We start from the raw sequence: 18,557 nt of genomic DNA, 5'->3' as shown, positions 1-18,557 counted from the left end.
TTGATCAAAACCCCATCCCATGTAAAAAAAAATTACTCTGAATGTTTGACATTTTTAGCTAGCATGTTATACATGCTGAAGTGAATTAAGCTCTCCACCATCCCAGTTAGAACACCAGGAATTCTTGATAGGCTGCTCAGTGAAAGAGCTCTTTTCATCAGTTTCTGTAACCACACATCTTGGTATGCAGGAACCGGGTGCAGGGAGCAAAGCTGAGGATACTTACTCCACCAAGGCCAGGGGGACCTGGAGGACCTGGGGGTCCAGAAGGCCCAGGGTTGCCAGGTGTACCAGGCTCACCATCTCTGTCACGTGGGCCAGGAATACCCTGTTTAAAAAAGAATACATCATCAACTATTACATCCACAGTCCCAATATGACCCCTAGATTATTTCCTCTTAAACATACAATTCCAATTATCCTAGAGTCACTGATAGTTATGTACAGTATATTTTACAGCTGGAATCAACACATGTTTTGCTCAGTAATAAGTCCCTATTATATTCAGTGTAAAAGTGCATAGGATCACAACTTGTTAAAAGTTCAGAATTAATTCTTCTCCACTAATCTGATGCAAGTATTAATGTCCTAATCCTAAAAAGTATTATACTTCGGTATATAAAAGACTCAGTGGTGTACTAACAGCTACACCAGTACAACGTTATAATGCACAAGGTTATCTTGATGCAACAGTCTGTGGCCTGTAGCATTATTATGGCACTAAAGGCATATCAACCGGGGGATGTTTATGGTTGGGGGCAGGTTGAATCACAGAATTAGAAGGGGGCCTTGTAAGCCATCTTGCCCAATCCCCTACTCAATGCCAGAAATCCAGAGTTAGCCCAGTTCTTAAGAGATGGCTATGCAGCCTTTGTTTGAAAACCCTCCAAGGCGTATGAGCCCATCTACCCTCTCAGAAACATAGAGATGTCCAGTGAGGAAAAGCCTACCCTCAGCCTTGGCAAGTGGCTCTCACTGTTAAGAGGCTTCTGCAGATGTTCAACTGAAATCTACTCCTCCTATAACTTAGCCAGACAGCTCCTACTAACCTCCTGGGCATCAGAGAACCAATCACACCTGATGGTTCCCATGAGAGTGGAGTGTTGAATGTGCTCCAGGGTTTAGCTTGAACATGAAAGGAACTATCCAAAGTGCTGATCCTATTTTGTGGGTAGGGTTCAACAACATGGATAGCTCATTTCAAGTTCAGACTAAACCCCAAAATAGATTCACCACCCCACCAACATGGAGACTACCTGCCATTACCTCAGGGAACAAATCTTTCCCCCTCCCATGCAGCAACCCTTCTAACATTTCAAGAGTGCTGTCATGTCCCCCTTCAGTAGCCCACCCCTTCACACTTTCCTTATAAAATTTCATTTCCACAGAATTTCCATTTGAAACTCATTTCCATGTCCTCCTTTGAACCTCTTCCATATTGTCTACCTTATTGAAGTACAGCATCCAGAACTGGACACAGTACTCCAAATTAGAACTAACACTACTTGAAAATCATGGTTCTGTTAATGCAGCCTACAAATGTATATTCTTCTGCAGTAACAAATACGTTCTCCAGCCCAGAAATCTGAAATGCACAGAGATTTCTTGCACATGCAGTTCCATCCCATGGAGGTAGCAGAGCCATGCCTGCAAAGAATGGCAATAACGATCTTCTCACTTGACAAAAATGCATATGGAAGTCACTGCAAATGGGATGACTCTTTGTGCACAAAAGAAGCCAAGCACTCAGAACAGATTACTCAGCTGAAATGACTGTGAGACCTTCCATGCCTTGAACCTAATATGAGTCTTTACAGATTCCCTCACCCAGGCTGCATCCGCACTACAGAAATAATGCACCCAATATCAGCTCTTTACAGATTCCTTCACCTAGGCTGCATCAGTATGCAAAGGGATCTTGTAGACCCTTTTAAGGCTAACTATGTGAAAGAAGCTGTAGCATAAGCTTGACTTGGTCTACTTTTTCATATGAATGGAGAGTAAGGTTCAAAATACACTGCAAAAGTAATCCAGTTTGAGACCGCTTGAACTGCCCTGACTCAATGCTAGGGAATCCTGGGAATTGCAGTTTATTGTGGCACTAGACCTATCTGACAGAGAAGGCTAAATGTGTCACAAAATTATAGTTCCCAGAATTCCCTAGCATTTAAAGCAGTCTCAAACTGGATTATTTCTGTGGTGTGTTTTGAACCCAAGTCTATGAAAACTTATGCTACAATCTCTTTCACACAGTTAGTCTCAAAGGGACTACAAGATCCCTTTGCAAGTCCAGAAAGGTGTTGCAAAAAGGGAAGTGTGTTATTGTTTCAGACCCTCAATGATCCAGAAATAACTACCAAAAATATTTGAGCAACTAAGCTAGTAAACCAATTTTACAGACACTTCTGTGGATTTTGTTACATGGTCAGAAACAAAAGTAAGTGCCCTTTCATTACACAATTGCAGCTGGCCCTCCTTATCAACCAATTATTTATCTACAAATTCAATCAGCCATTGCTTAGAAATATCTAAATATACATATATATATATATATATATACATATATATAAATTCCAAAAAGCAAACCTTGATTTTGGCATTTTATATAAGGGTCACCATTTCACTATGCCATTGTACATAATGGGGCTTGAGCATCTGTGGATTTTGGTATCCGTGGGGAGCCTTGGAGCCAACCCCCAGTGCATATCAAAAGCCCAATGTACAGCACTATAATGATTCCACTTAAATTACCATGGAGATAGTGGGCTGGAGAGGCACTAGAGCTGTTTGGCTAAGAATTCAAAATACCCTAAAATGAAAATCCCAAAATTCCACAGAAATCAACTATGGTAGTTAAAGTGGAATCATAGTGCTATAATTGTGTAGTATGAAAGGCCCTAAATTTTAATCTCATGAAAGTCATAAATTTAGCTGTTTAAAAAAAAAAAGCAGAGCACACTGGGGCAGGGACTGAAATCTCATGTCTTTGTTCAGCTAGGTACAACAGCTACAGAGTAAATTGGGTTAATACACCCTCATTTCAGGCCCTGAGCAATTGTTGGTCTGGCCTTGTAAAATCTTTGTAACCAATCTTCTATTTTTAACATAAATTTTCCATATGTGTAGGTCAGGTAAAGGACATGCCTTAAAGAGATGGCAAGGGTGCATCTACACCAGGCATCGGCAACCTACGGCCCGCGGGCCGGATCAGGCCCGCTGAGGCCTTCGGACCGGCCCCAGGCCAGTCCTGCCGCCGCCATAACTGCGGCGGCGCCTTTGGCTGCTTATGTGGCCAGCCATCCACCCACCTCCTCCGCCTCCACAGCCCCCGGGAGTTCCTTGCCTGCCGAGCTTGTGTGTGTGCGCACGCACGCACGCGCGCAGGGGGCTCACAAAGAGCAGCTCCTTCCCTTGAGGCTGGCTGGCCAATAGGAAAAGGCTGGGGACGGGGCTGTTTCCAGCCCCAGTTGACCATTGGCCAGTCCCAATGGGAAGGTATGGCTTCCCAGGAGGAGGAGGAGGAGGAGAAAGAGGAGGAGCACTGAGCTCAAGCCTCTCATGGGCGAGCGGGAGGGAAAAGGGCCATTTCCGGGTGCTGTTTGGCGCCGAAAATGAAAAGAAAAAGGAGGAGGTAGGTAGCCATTTCCAACATGTATCTTCCTCTCCTGTATTGTTCTTGGCCCCATCTCTGTGTGCCTTTTTATTTTCCTGCCCTGTGTATTGTTGTTGTGGTTGTTGAGTGGATTTTTGGCTCCATCTGTGTGTGTGCCTTTTTATTTTCCTGCCCTGTGTATTGTTGTTGTGGTTGTTGAGTGGGTTCTTGGCTCCATCTGTGTGTGTGCCTTTTTATTTTCCTGCCCTGTGTATTGTTGTTGTGGTTGTTGAGTGGGTTCTTGGCTCCATTTGTGTATGTGCCTTTTTATTTTCCTGCCCTGTGTATTGTTGTTGTGGTTGTTGAGTGGGTTCCTGGCCCCATCTGTGTGCATTTATTTTCCCTTTTCTGTATTCTTATTAACCAAGGGCAAATTCACTTCTTGTTAAACCACCTTGACATGTTCAGTATGCATAGCCATGTTACCCCATGTTAAGTATTAAACCCAAAGGGTTTGGTTATGCAATAAGCTTCTCTGTCAGGGATGCTTTGATTGAGAGTTCCTGCATGGCAGGGGGTTGGACTGGATGGCCCTTGTGTCTCTTCCGACTCTATGATTTTATGATTCTATGAAATTTGCAAGAACCCATGGTATATAAAGCCACGTGAAATGCTCAAATGTGCTGTCATGTGTGTTTTGGAATGAAGAGGGGGGTGGTTTGGCCAGAAAGGGAAGTACATTTCTGCTATCTGTCTAGGAATAATGCCAAAATGCCCTCCATTTTGATCATGCCTAAAAATAGCAGCAACTTTTTCCCGCATGTCCTCCATTTTAAAAATATATCCTACATTTGGAAAAATGTCCTACATCTGTCCCGGTTTGGAGACAAAATTTTTGGCTTCGGCCCCCCAGTAGTCTGAGGAACAGCAACCCGGCCCCCGGCTCAAAAAGGTTGCCTACCCCTGATCTACACTGTAGACATATTGCAGTTTGACACCACTTTAAGTGGTGTAACTCCATCCTATGGAATCCTGGGATGTATAGTTTTACGAGATCTTTAGCTTTCTCTGTCAAACAGTGCTGGTGCTTCACAAAACTACAGATCCTAGAATTCTGTAGGATGAAGCCATGGCATTTGTCAAGCTGCATTATTTCTACAGTGTCAATGCACCCTTAGTCTTTGAGGAGGACATTAGCCTGACATTTTCATGCAACTCTATGAAATTACAAACGGATGTGTTCAATCGGCCTTCCTCCCAAATAACAGTGCACAGGATTCCCACTTTAATCCCCTGAACAGAGTGTGAATGAGTACATGTGAGAGAATGAGAGTGAAAAAGGGTTGCTGGTATTACCTTTTCTCTTTTTTCTCCATGATCTTCTCTTGGTCCTTGTTCACCTGAAGGTCCCTGCAGCAGGTAAGGACAAAGAACCCCAGTTACATATTCATGAAGTATTGTTTTTTAAGTTCTTCTCCTCCAAATTATTTGAACAATGTGGCAGGGCAGGAGGAGTCTGTTGCTTACCTGTGGTCCAGGGGGGCCTCTTGGTCCTACAACCTGGAAGAAAGAAAAGAAGAAAAGCACACATAAAGCATGTTAAGTTGGAAGTACACTGTGTACGGATAGTTTTCAAGGGCTATGGGTGAGTGAAGGATGCAGCAAGCTTGAGACTTACATCTTTAATATCGCCAGGTTCTCCTTTTTGTCCCTGAGAAATGCAAAATGTACACAGAGTTTAAAACCAAACCAAACAAGGACCCACCAAAGCCAAGAAGAAATCTGTACAGATATTCTAGCACCAAATTAACCTCTATTTAAGGCCAGTCACTGCTTAAATACTGTGCTACTGTAAGTAGGCCTTAGGCGCCTGGACACTTGAAAAGAGTGGAAAGCATTCCAGTCCTGATTTTGCAAAACTGGAATGCATAACCTCAACCTAAAATATGAATAGTCTTATTGATGTTAATGGAAGTATTCATTGGTACTAAGTTAAGCAAACGTTTCAACTTTTTCACTAGACTTAGAATGAAAATGCTGTTCACATTTCACACCCAGGAGACAGTTCTATAATAATTCACTGTAACTATTTGTTGCAGTAGCTCCGTTTGCTCCTGTAAATATGTTCCTGTTTCTTCACAAGGAATTGAAAACTGTGAGTGTGCACAGCCAGAGTCTTAGAGATGCCAGCTGCCCTGCTCCTGTGCCTGAGGTAGCATCTGCACTGCATAACCATTGCAGCTTGACACCACTTTAACTTCCATGGCTCAATGCTACAGAATTCTGGGATTTGCAGTTTCGTGAGATTTTTAGCCTTCTCTGTCAGAGAGCTTTCAACTACAAATCCCAGGATTCCATAACACTGAGCCATGGTAGTTAAAGTGGTGTCAAACTGCATTATTTCTGCAATGCAGATGCAGCCTTTAGCAGTATCTTGATTTACAGAAATCAGCCTGTGAAGCTTTGGGAGATCCAGCGGTAACTAATAATGCCATGCTAATATGCTTCTTATTTTTCAGCATTTTCAAGCAGAAATTCAAAGATGGGTTAGATTTTTTTAAAAACCTTGAAAAAAATAACATTAAAAATTATCATTATTTTATTTAGTGGTCTCACCTTGGGGCCAGGTTGCCCTGTTAAAAACAAGGGAAGGGAAAGGAAGAAAAAGACAATGTCAGAACCTCATTGCAAGTAAATTATATGAGTACTGCAGCATACAAACAAATACCTTTAACCTGTTCACACAAGAAGGAACACACAAACAATACAGTGGGGTAGGAAGACAAGGAGGAAACAATGACTGGATGGTGGCAATGAAGGGAAACTTTGCTTTTCTGAGCCTAACTGCTAAGACTCACTGCTATGTTGGAGATGCTGCTGCCCCAGAAAAATGAGGTGCAGAGGTTTCTTACCTACATGGGGTAGCAAAAGGCCCCATGCAAAGGAATAAAAGCAGGAAAGCACAGAGCAAATATTACGATTCCAAGCCAGTCATTGCAGATCCAAAGCCATATGGCAGCAGGCTTGTTCAGTTTAATTCCATTTTGCCTCACAAGAGTATCTTTTCTGTTTATCAAAGCAGCAGTGCACATTTTGGGTTGGAATCCTGTGTACAGGTACATATCCCAAAGGCTAGAGTCCTATGTACATGTAGACTGAATAGGATGGACTGCAGACTTAAGTCTTAATATTTTACCAATTGGTCCCCATTTAAACCACAGTTCAGCTGGAACTGGGACCAGTCAAGACCCTCATAGATTCATCTGTTAAGCACTGTAACTGCATACAGGAAAAAAGAGCAGCTTTAGAAGATTCTTTTTTAAAGGCAAGCATGACACAAAACACAGAAGGTTAAAAGCCACATTCAGCTTAAGAGCAAATGAACATGCACAGAGTCATGATTAACTTTTGAAAGTCCTAACCCTTTACTTATTCTGGCATCCTTGCAGTTTCATTTTTAAAAAAAACAAGACTCACAGGAGCCTCAAAGGCAGACAGAATAGGTACAGTCGGCCCTTCTTATACACGGATTTTTTATACACAGGGCAGGAAAATAAAAAGGCACACACACAGATGGAGCCAAAAATCCACTCAACAACCACAACAACAATACACAGGGCAGGAAAATAAAAAGGCACACACACAGATGGAGCCAAAAATCCACTCAACAACCACAACAACAATACACAGGGCAGGAAAATAAAAAGGCACACAGAGATGGGGCCAAGAACAATACAGGAGAGGAAGATACATGTTGGAAATGGCTACCTACCTCCTCCTTTTTCTTTTCATTTTCGGCGCCAAACAGCACCCGGAAATGGCCCTTTTCCCTCCCGCTCGCCCATGAGCTCAGTGCTCCTCCTCTTTCTCCTCCTCCTCCTGGGAAGCCATACCTTTCCATTGGGACTGGCCAATGGTCAACTGGGGCTGGAAACAGCCCCGTCCCCAGCCTTTTCCTATTGGCCAGCCAGCCTCAAGGGAAGGAGCTGCTCTTTGTGAGCCCCCTGCGCGCGTGCGTGCGTGCGTGCGCACACACACAAGCTCGGCAGGCAAGGAACTCCCGGGGGCTGTGGAGGCGGAGGAGGTGGGTGGATGGCTGGCCACATAAGCAGCCAAAGGCGCCGCCGCAGTTATGGCGGCGGCAGGACTGGCCTGGGGCCGGTCCGAAGGCCTCAGCGGGCCTGATCCGGCCCGCGGGCCGTAGGTTGCCGATGCCTGCTCTAGATGTTGCTGCTCATTCAACAACATCCAGATGGCAATAGGTTCACTTATCGTTATGTAGGCTTTTGGTGGTGATTACACTGAAGGAGTATTCTCCTTTTTGATGAGCCCATGCATAGTAAAATTATACAAGAAGCTGGCAGAAAATATGTTTGTTTCCCCCTATTTAGAAAGCCCTTTGGGCATTTTAAGAGTTTTTGGGTTTCTTAACAAATATCTTGTTAAGAGCCAAGAATCAAGAGATCAAAATTGGGAGTTCAGAGAAAATGACAGTCAGGCCTTGCTTTCATACCTGAGATGCTGGAGATGATTAATCACGCTTCCCTACTTCTCGAAGCATTGCCCAGGGGGGCATGCTCCACAAAGAGTTTGAAAATTTCAGGCCAAGGGTGCAAGGAAGCATCCTACATTCTTTCAAGTTCCTGCTTCTTTCTGCTTAGTTCTAGCCCAAGAGTTGGGTTACAATTTGATGAAGTAGCCTTTTAAAACCCTTTTACCTATTCTGTCTGCCTTTGAGGCTCCTGTGAGTCTTGTTTTTTTTTAAAATGAAACTGTAAGGATGCCAGAATAAGTAAAGGGTTGGGACTTTCAAAAGTTAATCATGACTCTGTGCATGTTCATTTGCTCTTAAGCTGAATGTGGCTTTTAACCTTCTGTGTTTTGTGTCATGCTTGCCTTTAAAAAAGAATCTTCTAAAGCTGCTCTTTTTTCCTGTATGCAGTTACAGTGCTTAACACAGGGGTCGGCAACCTGCGGCCCGCGGGCGCCTTTCTGCCGGCCCCCGCTCCCTCCTGCCGTCGAAATCGCCGCCGATTTCGGCCGCTCCAGCTGCCATTTTGCCTTTCAAAATGGCGGCACCCATTGGGAGGCCCGATGCGGCCTCTGGAGCCCTGAATCGGGGCTCCAGGAGCCGCACCGGGCCTCTGGGAGGCCCGATGCGGCAGCCGAAGCCCTGAAATGGGGCTTCAGCAGCCTCACCGGGCCCCTGGGAGGCCCAATGCGGCCTCTGGAGCCCTGAATCGGGGCTCCAGGAGCCGCACCGGGCCTCTGGGAGGCCCGATGCGGCAGCCGAAGCCCTGAAATGGGGCTTCAGCAGCCTCACCGGGCCCCTGGGAGGCCCAATGCGGCCTCTGGAGCCCTGAATCGGGGCTCCAGGAGCTGCACCGGGCCTCTGGGAGGCCCGATGCAGAAGCCGAAGCCCTGAAACGGGGCTCCAGGAGCCGCACCGGGCCTCTGGGAGGCCCGATGCGGCAGCCGAAGCCCTGAAACGGGGCTTCAGCAGCCTCACCGGGCCCCTGGGAGGCCCGATGCGGCCTCTGGAGCCCTGAATCGGGGCTCCAGGAGCCGCACCGGGCCTTCAAATGGGCCCCGCCCACCTCCCTCCTGGCCACGCCCTCCTCCCTCCTATAAATGGAGGGGCGGGGGGGGGAAGGAGGAGGAGGCAGAGAGAGAGAGAGGGAGGGAGGGGAGGAGGAGGAGGAGAGAGAGAGAGTGGGAGGGAGAGAAGAGAGAGGGAGGGAGGGAGGGGAGGAGGAGGAGAGAGAGTGAGTGGGAGGGAGAGAAGAGGGAGGGAGGGGAGGAGAGAGAGAGAGAAAGGGTGGGTGGGTGGGAGGGAGAGGGTGGGTGGGAGGGGAGAAGAGAGAGAAAGAAAAGGTGAGAAGGTGGGAGTGATAGGGAGGGAGGGAGGGAGAGAAAGAAAGTGGGTTGAGACAGTGGCATGCATTTTTTGCTGTTTTGTGGCCTTGCCTAGTCGCTTCCATTCTTGCAAATATTGCTCTTATTATTGTTGTTGTTCTCCTTTGGTATTCTCTTTGCAAAATCCCTCCACATGGACTTGCTTGCTCTTTTGTGGGTTGAGACAGTGGCATGCATTTTTTGCTGTTTTGTGGCCTTGCCTAGTCGCTTCCATTCTTGCAAATATTGCTCTTATTATTGTTGTTGTTCTCCTTTGGTATTCTCTTTGTAAAATCCCCCCACATGGACTTGCTTGCTCTTTTGTGGGTTGAGACAGTGGCATGCATTTTTTGCTGTTTTGTGGCCTTGCCTAGTCGCTTCCATTCTTGCAAATATTGCTCTTATTATTGTTGTTGTTCTCCTTTGGTATTCTCTTTGTAAAATCCCCCCACATGGACTTGCTTGCTCTTTTGTGGGTTGAGACAGTGTGCATGCGTTTTTCCTGTGTTATGGCATTGCCGGCCCTAGTAGCTTCTTGCAAATATTATGCGGCTCTGCCCCTGGAGGGTGGAAACTCCGCCCCTGACATGTGGCTCCGCCCCCGGATAGTGGAAGCTCCGCCCTGGCATGTGGCTCCACCCCAGAGGGTGGAAGCTCCACCCCCATGTGTGGCTCTGCCCCTGGAGGGTGGAGGCTCCGCCCCAGGAGGGTGGAAGCTCCACCCTCCAGCTTCGGCCCCCCAGTTGTCTGAGGGACAGCAACCCGGCCCCCGACTCAAAAAGGTTGCCTACCCCTGTAATAAAGTTTCCATCTTTCGACACTGAATAATATCCCAGACAACAAAAGCTTTCTGGGTAGGTGGAAGGGACAGGGTTGCTATACAGTTGACTTTCTCTGTATCAAATTTTGTCATTATCGGTGGCAAAAAAAGAAAGAAAAATTATGTCATTATTGGTGGCAAAATTGTCATTGGATAAAATCTTTTTTGGGGGAAAATAGGGCCTTTCACAGACAAGAAATTAAGATCTTATCAACCATTCCATCTGGAAGGTTTCCCCCACCAAGCCTTGGTTTAAGTGTGTAAGAATGCATGCGTACGCATGGGGGGGAGATGTGAATAGTACAAATGGACTGATGTGCCTCTGGAATGCCTTGCACCCCTCAGGTGGCCTCTTGAGTTGGGGGAACTTTTTTTCCCTTCTGCTCCTTCGACAGCAAGAAACAACAACAACCAAAAGATTCAGCCTAGCTATCAAATTCCCAAGAGATCTCCCTCTTGCACCTTACTCCACATCTCCAATTCCACTGGGAAAGGGAGTCCCAGATTTTGTGTACAAAGGTCTTCCTTTGTCAAAATAATAATCATAATGATAATTTAAGTCACAAGAATCTTGCTTGTCTGCTCTGGAATTTTCTCTTTTGTCTGGATTTGAACCACTCTCCGCTAACTCTTTCGCTGCTACCACAAGTGTTCTTTCATCCTTTCGTTTGCCTTAGGTATGTTTTTTCTTCTTCCCAGGAGCAAAAAAAGAAACACTTTGTGGACAATTGTGGCAAGAGAAGTGCACAGTGGTTTAGTCAGATCTTTAAGAAACCTTATTGGATAAGGTTTATAACCACCTTGTTGGTCCCATTTCTAAAAGGCCAAAGCTGTACAGTATTAACCACATCTCTTAGCAGACGCTGTATGAGGTGCATCTCCCACTCTCTCTTCTCAAGCGACCAAGCATTACAGTGGACCCTTGTTATACGCTGGGGTTTGGTTCCAAGATCCTCCGTGTATAACAAAATCCGTGTATGCTCAAGTCCCATTAAATATAATGACACAGCCAAATGGTGTCCCTAATAAAAAATGGAACATCAAGGTAAATTTATACTTTTTGGGAACATTTTCAAACCGTGTATGCTTGAATCCGTGTATAAAAAATCCGTGTATAAGAAGGGCCGACTGTACAAAGAATAAAAAGGAGCATTACACACAACACCCACATCCTTGCATTGTGCACTAATGGAGATGATGATCTGCAGCTTTTCTAGGAAAAGAAGAATCTTAGGAGCTGTAGGAAGAGAAATCAAGTGCAACAAGGAGCCAAAAGGCCAACTCCGCGCGGAAAGTTTGGCTCCACGAGAAAAGCACGGGTACAAAGCCATATTGGTCTTTATTCCTGATCTTTGGTTTTCTGCCCCCCTCTCTCTCCTTTCTTTTCTCCCTCCCTCTCTCCCACCCCCATCCATGTTCTTTTCCAGAGGAGGAAGACATGAAGAAGAGAGGTCCAACTTACGTATGTCCTCCTCCTGACACTTGACAACTGCTAATAGAATGACTTGTGTGGCTGCCAGGAGCACTAGAGTCCTTGAATGCACAAAGCGGAACATGTCTAAAGGTCAGACATGCAGGACCTTTGTGGGGATGAGGAGGAAAGAGGTGGTGGAGATGGTGGTGGTGGTGGTAGTTCTCCCAGTGGCTACCGGTCCTCTTTGGAAGCAGCAGGAGAAGCCCAAGTACCAGAGGCCCAGCAGAGACTCCTGCTGCTGCTGCTGCTGCCTGCCTGCCCTGTGCCTGGGGTTCAAGCACTGCAGTTTTATGCTCCCTTCCAGCAGCCTCTCTCTGGGGGTGTGTGTGGATGTGTGTGGATGTATATATATATATGTCTATATGCCCAGGTCTCAGCCCTCCCCTGCCCCCAGCTGAGCTGTAACCTGAGCCCACCGCCTTCTCCCCCCCCCCAAGTTACAGACCCCTCCCTCCTGGCCCTGCAGCCTCCCTCTCAAGCCTCCAGCCAAAACGGGTGGCAACCAACACCAGGGCAGCAGGAGGAGGAGGAGGAGGAGGGCCCCTCACCCCCTTCACCCCCCTGCCTCCTCCTCCTCTTCTTCTCCCTCCTCCTCTTTCTCTCCTCCTCCTCCTCTTCTTCATTTTCCTCTCCACCTCATCCTATCTTCCTCCAATTCATCTTCCTCTCCTCCTCTTCTTCTCTTCTTCTTCCTCTCCTCCTCCTCCTCCTCTTTTCTTCTTCATCCTCTCTTCCCCTTCCTCCTCTTCTTCTTCTTCTTCCTCCTCCCCCCCGATCCTCCTCCCCCCCTCCCTTTCCCACCTGCAGACTAGGCTCCGAGGGCTCCCTGCAGAGGGGCTGGGGCTGCGTGGCGCAGTGGATGGAGCGTTGGACCATTGGGACTCTGGAGACTTGGGTTCGAACCTTGGGCGAGTCATGCTCTCTCAGCCTCCTCGGGGGATGGCCAGGACAGGCCCCCTCTGCAGAAACTTGCCTAGATGACCCCCTGGTAGCTCCACTTTAGAGGGACAGCGGGATGTTGAACTAGGACCCTGGAGACCTGGACCTCCCCGTGACCCTCAGCCTCCTCAAGGGGTGGCAAAGGCAACCTTCCTCTGAACAAAGCTGGCCAAGAAAAACCCATCATTGGGTCGCCACAAGCCATAAATAACTTCAAGGCACTCAAGAAGAAGAAGAAGCTCTGTTTGGCAGCGAAGTCTAAAGGGCTTTGTAAAACTACAGATCCCGGGATCCCATAGGACAGGGGTAGGCAACCTTTTTGAGCCGGGGGCCGGGTTGCTGTTCCTCAGACTACTGGGGGGCCGAAGCCAAAAATTTTGTCTCCAAACCGGGACAGATGTAGGACATTTTTCCAAATGTAGGATATATTTTTAAAATGGAGGACATGCGGAAAAAAGTTGCTGCTATTTTTAGGCATGATCAAAATGGAGGGCATTTTGGCATTATTCCTAGACAGATAGCAGAAATGTACTTCCCTTTCTGGCCAAACCACCCCCCTCTTCATTCCAAAACACACATGATAGCACATTTGAGCATTTCACGTGGCTTTATATACCATGGGTTCTTGCAAATTTCATAGAATCATAAAATCATAGAGTCGGAAGAGACACAAGGGCCATCCAGTCCAACCCCCTGCCATGCAGGAACTCTCAATCAAAGCATCCCTGACAGAGAAGCTTATTGCATAACCAAACCCTTTGGGTTTAATACTTAACATGGGGTAACATGGCTATGCATACTGAACATGTCAAGGTGGTTTAACAAGAAGTGAATTTGCCCTTGGTTAATAAGAATACAGAAAAGGGAAAATAAATGCACACAGATGGGGCCAAGAACCCACTCAACAACCACAACAACAATACACAGGGCAGGAAAATAAAAAGGCACACACACAGATGGAGCCAAGAACCCACTCAACAACCACAACAACAATACACAGGGCAGGAAAATAAAAAGGCACACACACAGATGGAGCCAAAAATCCACTCAACAACCACAACAACAATACACAGGGCAGGAAAATAAAAAGGCACACACACAGATGGAGCCAAAAATCCACTCAACAACCACAACAACAATACACAGGGCAGGAAAATAAAAAGGCACACACACAGATGGAGCCAAAAATCCACTCAACAACCACAACAACAATACACAGGGAGGGAAAATAAAAAGGCACACACACAGATGGAGCCAAAAATCCACTCAACAACCACAACAACAATACACAGGGCAGGAAAATTAATAGGCACACACACAGATGGAGCCAAAAATCCACTCAACAACCACAACAACAATACACAGGGCAGGAAAATTAATAGGCACACACACAGATGGAGCCAAAAATCCACTCAACAACCACAACAACAATACACAGGGCAGGAAAATAAAAAGGCACACACACAGATGGAGCCAAAAATCCACTCAACAACCACAACAACAATACACAGGGCAGGAAAATAAAAAGGCACACAGAGATGGGGCCAAGAACAATACAGGAGAGGAAGATACATGTTGGAAATGGCTACCTACCTCCTCCTTTTTCTTTTCATTTTCGGCGCCAAACAGCACCCGGAAATGGCCCTTTTCCCTCCCGCTCGCCCATGAGCTCAGTGCTCCTCCTCTTTCTCCTCCTCCTCCTCCTCCTGGGAAGCCATACCTTTCCATTGGGACTGGCCAATGGTCAACTGGGGCTGGAAACAGCCCCGTCCCCAGCCTTTTCCTATTGGCCAGCCAGCCTCAAGGGAAGGAGCTGCTCTTTGTGAGCCCCCTGCGCGCGTGCGTGCGTGCGCACACACACAAGCTCGGCAGGCAAGGAACTCCCGGGGGCTGTGGAGGCGGAGGAGGTGGGTGGATGGCTGGCCACATAAGCAGCCAAAGGCGCCGCCGCAGTTATGGCGGCGGCAGGACTGGCCTGGGGCCGGTCCGAAGGCCTCAGCGGGCCTGATCCGGCCCGCGGGCCGTAGGTTGCCGATGCCTGGTTTACAACTTTCCATTATAGATGCACACCCAGCAGCACCAACAATTTCTACCTGCAATATGCAGATGCTAGTGCAAAATGAAATATTTTTGCATTATGATTTACTAACACATGCATCAGGAAAACCCCATAAGTAAAGCTTTATGTATGTAAGATAAGCTGGAAAGCCAGGGTGAAATGTTCCTGCAACCCCCATCAGTACTAACATTTCAGCAGATTATTTGTTGAATACTGTCCTCATATTTCACTCAGTTTACTGGGTACAAATTCCACAGATAGAATTTGTAGCTGGTGATAATTCAGCATTCTAAAAATATATTTCCCCCCATTTGGGAAGTAAGGAATTGTACTCACCAGTCATGGAACCTTCTTTTAATATATTATTTTTCTTTTTTTTCTAAAATACAATTGAAGGGGAAATGTTACATGTATCCTTTCCTTCTAGCAATAGAAAAACATAACTATCTTCTTTCTACAGGAATTGTCTTTCAAGAAAGTAAAGCTGTTCCTGACAGAACAAGCACTGCATATTCCTTCCCCACATCTATTTTGCCCAACAGTTGTAGTGCAACTATTGTGATATAAATTCAGTATCATATACATGGTAGGGCAAATAAAAACTAACATACATACCTCCATAGATGTCTTCCACTGTAAATAGATCTGTTTTGAGGTTGCCCATTCAAGGGGAACTACATAATCATCTGGTAATAAGGTGTCTACAAAACAAGATTTTGCATTAAGTGGTTATTCAACCAACCTGACAGAATGCATTATTTAAAATTAATATATTTGATAATGACTGAGTTGCTAAAAGTAATCTAAGAAGTAAGTTTATCATTTACTTTTGAACATTATAATTGGTGACACAAGATAAAATACATATATTCTAAGAATGATTCACACATGCCAATGTGTGTCCACTCACTTCTCATGACTTGCTAACTCATATATGCTTAGCAGTTGTATATAATCACTAATACAGTTTAAATATTTATTTGAAATATTAGATTAGGAGATCTGAAATTAAATAAATGGAGCTAGATCACCAATGGGTAATTACACATGCAGTTATCACCTCATGTTTCAGTCATTAATATAAGGACAGCTAAAGCTATCTGCATGGATGGTAAAAAACTATACAGAACAGAATAGTAGTACAGTAGTTGTAATATAATTACAAGCAATCAGATGAATAATGAAATAATACTGTATATAAAACACAGTCTATATGGTCAAAAATCATGACTGCCTATGAACATAGGGAACTGCCTACCACTATTCCACACCTCAGTCCATTTAGCAGCAACTCTCCAAGAGGAAGAAATCCTTCCTAGCATCTACTACTTCAGATACTTTTTAGGGTAGAGATGCAGTGACTGAAGCTAGGATATTCTGCATGTTGTGTTTCTGAGCAATTGTTCCTTAGTACTTAGACATGCTTTAACTCTTCCAATGACTACTCGTTAAAATGACAATATCAAAAGAAATAGTCATGACAATAGATACATCTAGTTAGTGGCCATGATACTTATATGGAATCTCTATATTCAGAGGCAATATACAACTAAGTACTTGAAATGGGAAGATTCTCAATGTTATCAAGGGTCCAAAACTCACTGCAGAAATAATGAAGTTTAAGACCGCTTTAACTGTTGTGGCTCACTACTAGGGAACTCTGGGAACTGTAGTTTTGTGAGACATTTATCATTCTTTGTCAGAGAGTTCTGGTGACACAATAAACTACAAATCTCAGGATCCCTAGCAGCAGTCTTAAATTGGATTATTTCTGCAGTGTGTTTTGGACCTAAGTCATGCATCTTTGGTTTGAGCCAGCAAGGAAATTCTTGCTTCTTTAGGTAAGGATGGGGTAAAGGGAATTGTTAAGATTGCACCAATGTTTTCCTATGAACACATGGGCTTGGCTCTTGCCAAGAAAGTTTTCCAAGCCTGTGCCTCCTATGAAACTCAATGAGATTTCTGTCTAAAGTGGTGGCAGAATGGGTATCCCCATATCACCTATTCTATTAACCCCATTAACCTCCATTCTGATTTGGAAGTGAGTTCTTGGTCAGTTCAGAAGGAGACAGACACTGTTTGAGGAGGATTTAAATGGTGGCCTCCTTGACAGTGAACCTGCTGCTCTGAAATTTAACAGGAGTTTAGATGCTACTTCAAAATATTCCTGCTGCTGGTCTCAGGATCACGTATACCATACATATGATAGTGACTGGAATGTGATGGCAGGGACATAAAGGTTGATAGAAACAATTCTCTGTGAAATTGGTTTATTATTCCACTACTACAGCTTGACACCCAAGAAAGTGAAGTAGTGTTAATCCAGAATACACCTTTTAAAGCTGGTGTGATAGAAACAATTCTTTTCATGGAGCTCTATTTAGTATTTTAGCAATTTAGTCAAGCACTGTGGTTACCTTCTTGATATTTTTTGGTTTGTGTAATTTCAACTCATTATACTATTGGTAGTTAGGCTCTGTATGTTCTTCAGTTACTTATTTTGTTCATTTTTTCTATTAAATTTGGTACCTATCTAGCTTTCACTGAGTTTGTTAGGCACAGAGTTGTGCAATGAAGGATGGCAACCCAACTGGGTGGAATGAATATTGCATGCCCATCCTGGCAGCACTCATTTTTTCCATGCCATTAACCCCATTAACTTCTGTTCTGATGTGGAGAAAACCTAAAAGACAGTATGTAAGGGAGTGTGAGTGAGAAAGCAAGCAAGTTAGAAAAGTTGTGTACACATATAAATTATTTGATTTGCCTGAAAAACTCTTGCTAGTCAATACTGAAAGTAATAATGGAACATGTTTACTGCTAAATTCCTCATGTCAGTAAAATATTTCATTTGTCATCAGGCAGTTGTGAATATTCTGAAGCTACAAAGACACTGGGGATAATTGAATCCTCTGGTGCTTAAAACAGAGTTTTGTAAGCTGCAAGTGGCTGCAAGTATATGAAAAATAGAAGGATTTAGGAGATCCACAACTGCATTCGCTACAAAGAGAAATAGACATCAGTCCTGTGATTGGTACATTTGTTATCTTGTTGAAACTTGACACAGAACCAGTTTTTTAGGCATGAATAAGGAAAAAGAAGAATAAAATACAAAATGCCAATGTAATTTTTCTTGCTGCAATATTTACGTCTCCACAGTTCTGAATGTTGTGACTGCTGTGCAAGCCTAAATAAAGGCATTTGGGAAAAATCTCTAAGCATGAATCTACACTGTAGAAATAATCCAGGTTGACAACACTTTAACTGCCATGGCTCAATGCTACGGAATTCTGGGATTTGCAGTTTTGTGAGCTATTTAGGGGCTCGACAGACCACCCCAAAAGGGCTGCCTGTAGTTGCTCATTTTTCTGTGGCAAGGAGGCCACACCAACCAAACAGCCCGGCCTCTGTCAGGACTAAAAAGAACTCTTTTTAGTCCACATGCCGGGCGCCATTGGTGCACTCGCATGCACCGATGATGCACTCACGGCACATTGATGTTTGTACGCTATGCCACGCCTGCATCATCATGGCGGTCCCCATGTGGATGGGGCCGTTCCATGATGTTGCCAGCGGTGGGCAGTAGGACTTGTGAGCGTGTAGACGTTCCACATTCCCGAGTCTGTACCAGGCCTTAATCTTCTCTGTCAGAACTCTGGTGACACAACAAACCACAAATCTGAGGATTACATAGCATTGAGCCAAGGCAGTAAAAGCAGTGTCAACCTGGAATATTTCTGCAATGTGGATGGAGCCTAGGACAGACCCACCTCTGCTT

The 18,557-nt window shown here is 45.2% G+C and overlaps 1 protein-coding gene across 3 annotated transcripts in view; it reads right to left on the bottom strand.

Annotated features, from left to right (window-relative positions):
• LOC149319881 (NEDD4-binding protein 2-like 2) overlaps positions 1–18,557 on the bottom strand; it is a 66,077-nt gene that overhangs the window by 19,604 nt on the left and 27,916 nt on the right. Inside the window, exons 8-14 of one of the 3 annotated variants that reach the window (XM_089512519.1) lie at positions 15,395–15,480; positions 15,116–15,158; positions 6,209–6,225; positions 5,271–5,303; positions 5,120–5,152; positions 4,949–5,002; positions 227–328 (exon numbers count right to left, since the gene is read on the bottom strand). In XM_089512519.1, the coding sequence (XP_089368645.1) occupies positions 227–328; positions 4,949–5,002; positions 5,120–5,152; positions 5,271–5,303; positions 6,209–6,225; positions 15,116–15,158; positions 15,395–15,480 (368 nt within the window). Of the gene's footprint in view, positions 1–226; positions 329–4,948; positions 5,003–5,119; positions 5,153–5,270; positions 5,304–6,208; positions 6,226–15,115; positions 15,159–15,394; positions 15,481–18,557 lie in introns of those variants that run through there. The other 2 variants (XM_089512520.1, XM_089512522.1) reach the window with 2 other exon arrangements.

The sequence above is a fragment of the Sceloporus occidentalis genome, unplaced genomic scaffold (genome assembly GCF_023333645.1).
Source record: "Sceloporus occidentalis isolate IW3139 unplaced genomic scaffold, rSceOcc1.0.p SCAF_2, whole genome shotgun sequence".
Taxonomy (NCBI): Eukaryota; Metazoa; Chordata; class Lepidosauria; order Squamata; family Phrynosomatidae; genus Sceloporus; species Sceloporus occidentalis.
This window is presented reverse-complemented; position numbering and strand designations above follow the sequence as displayed.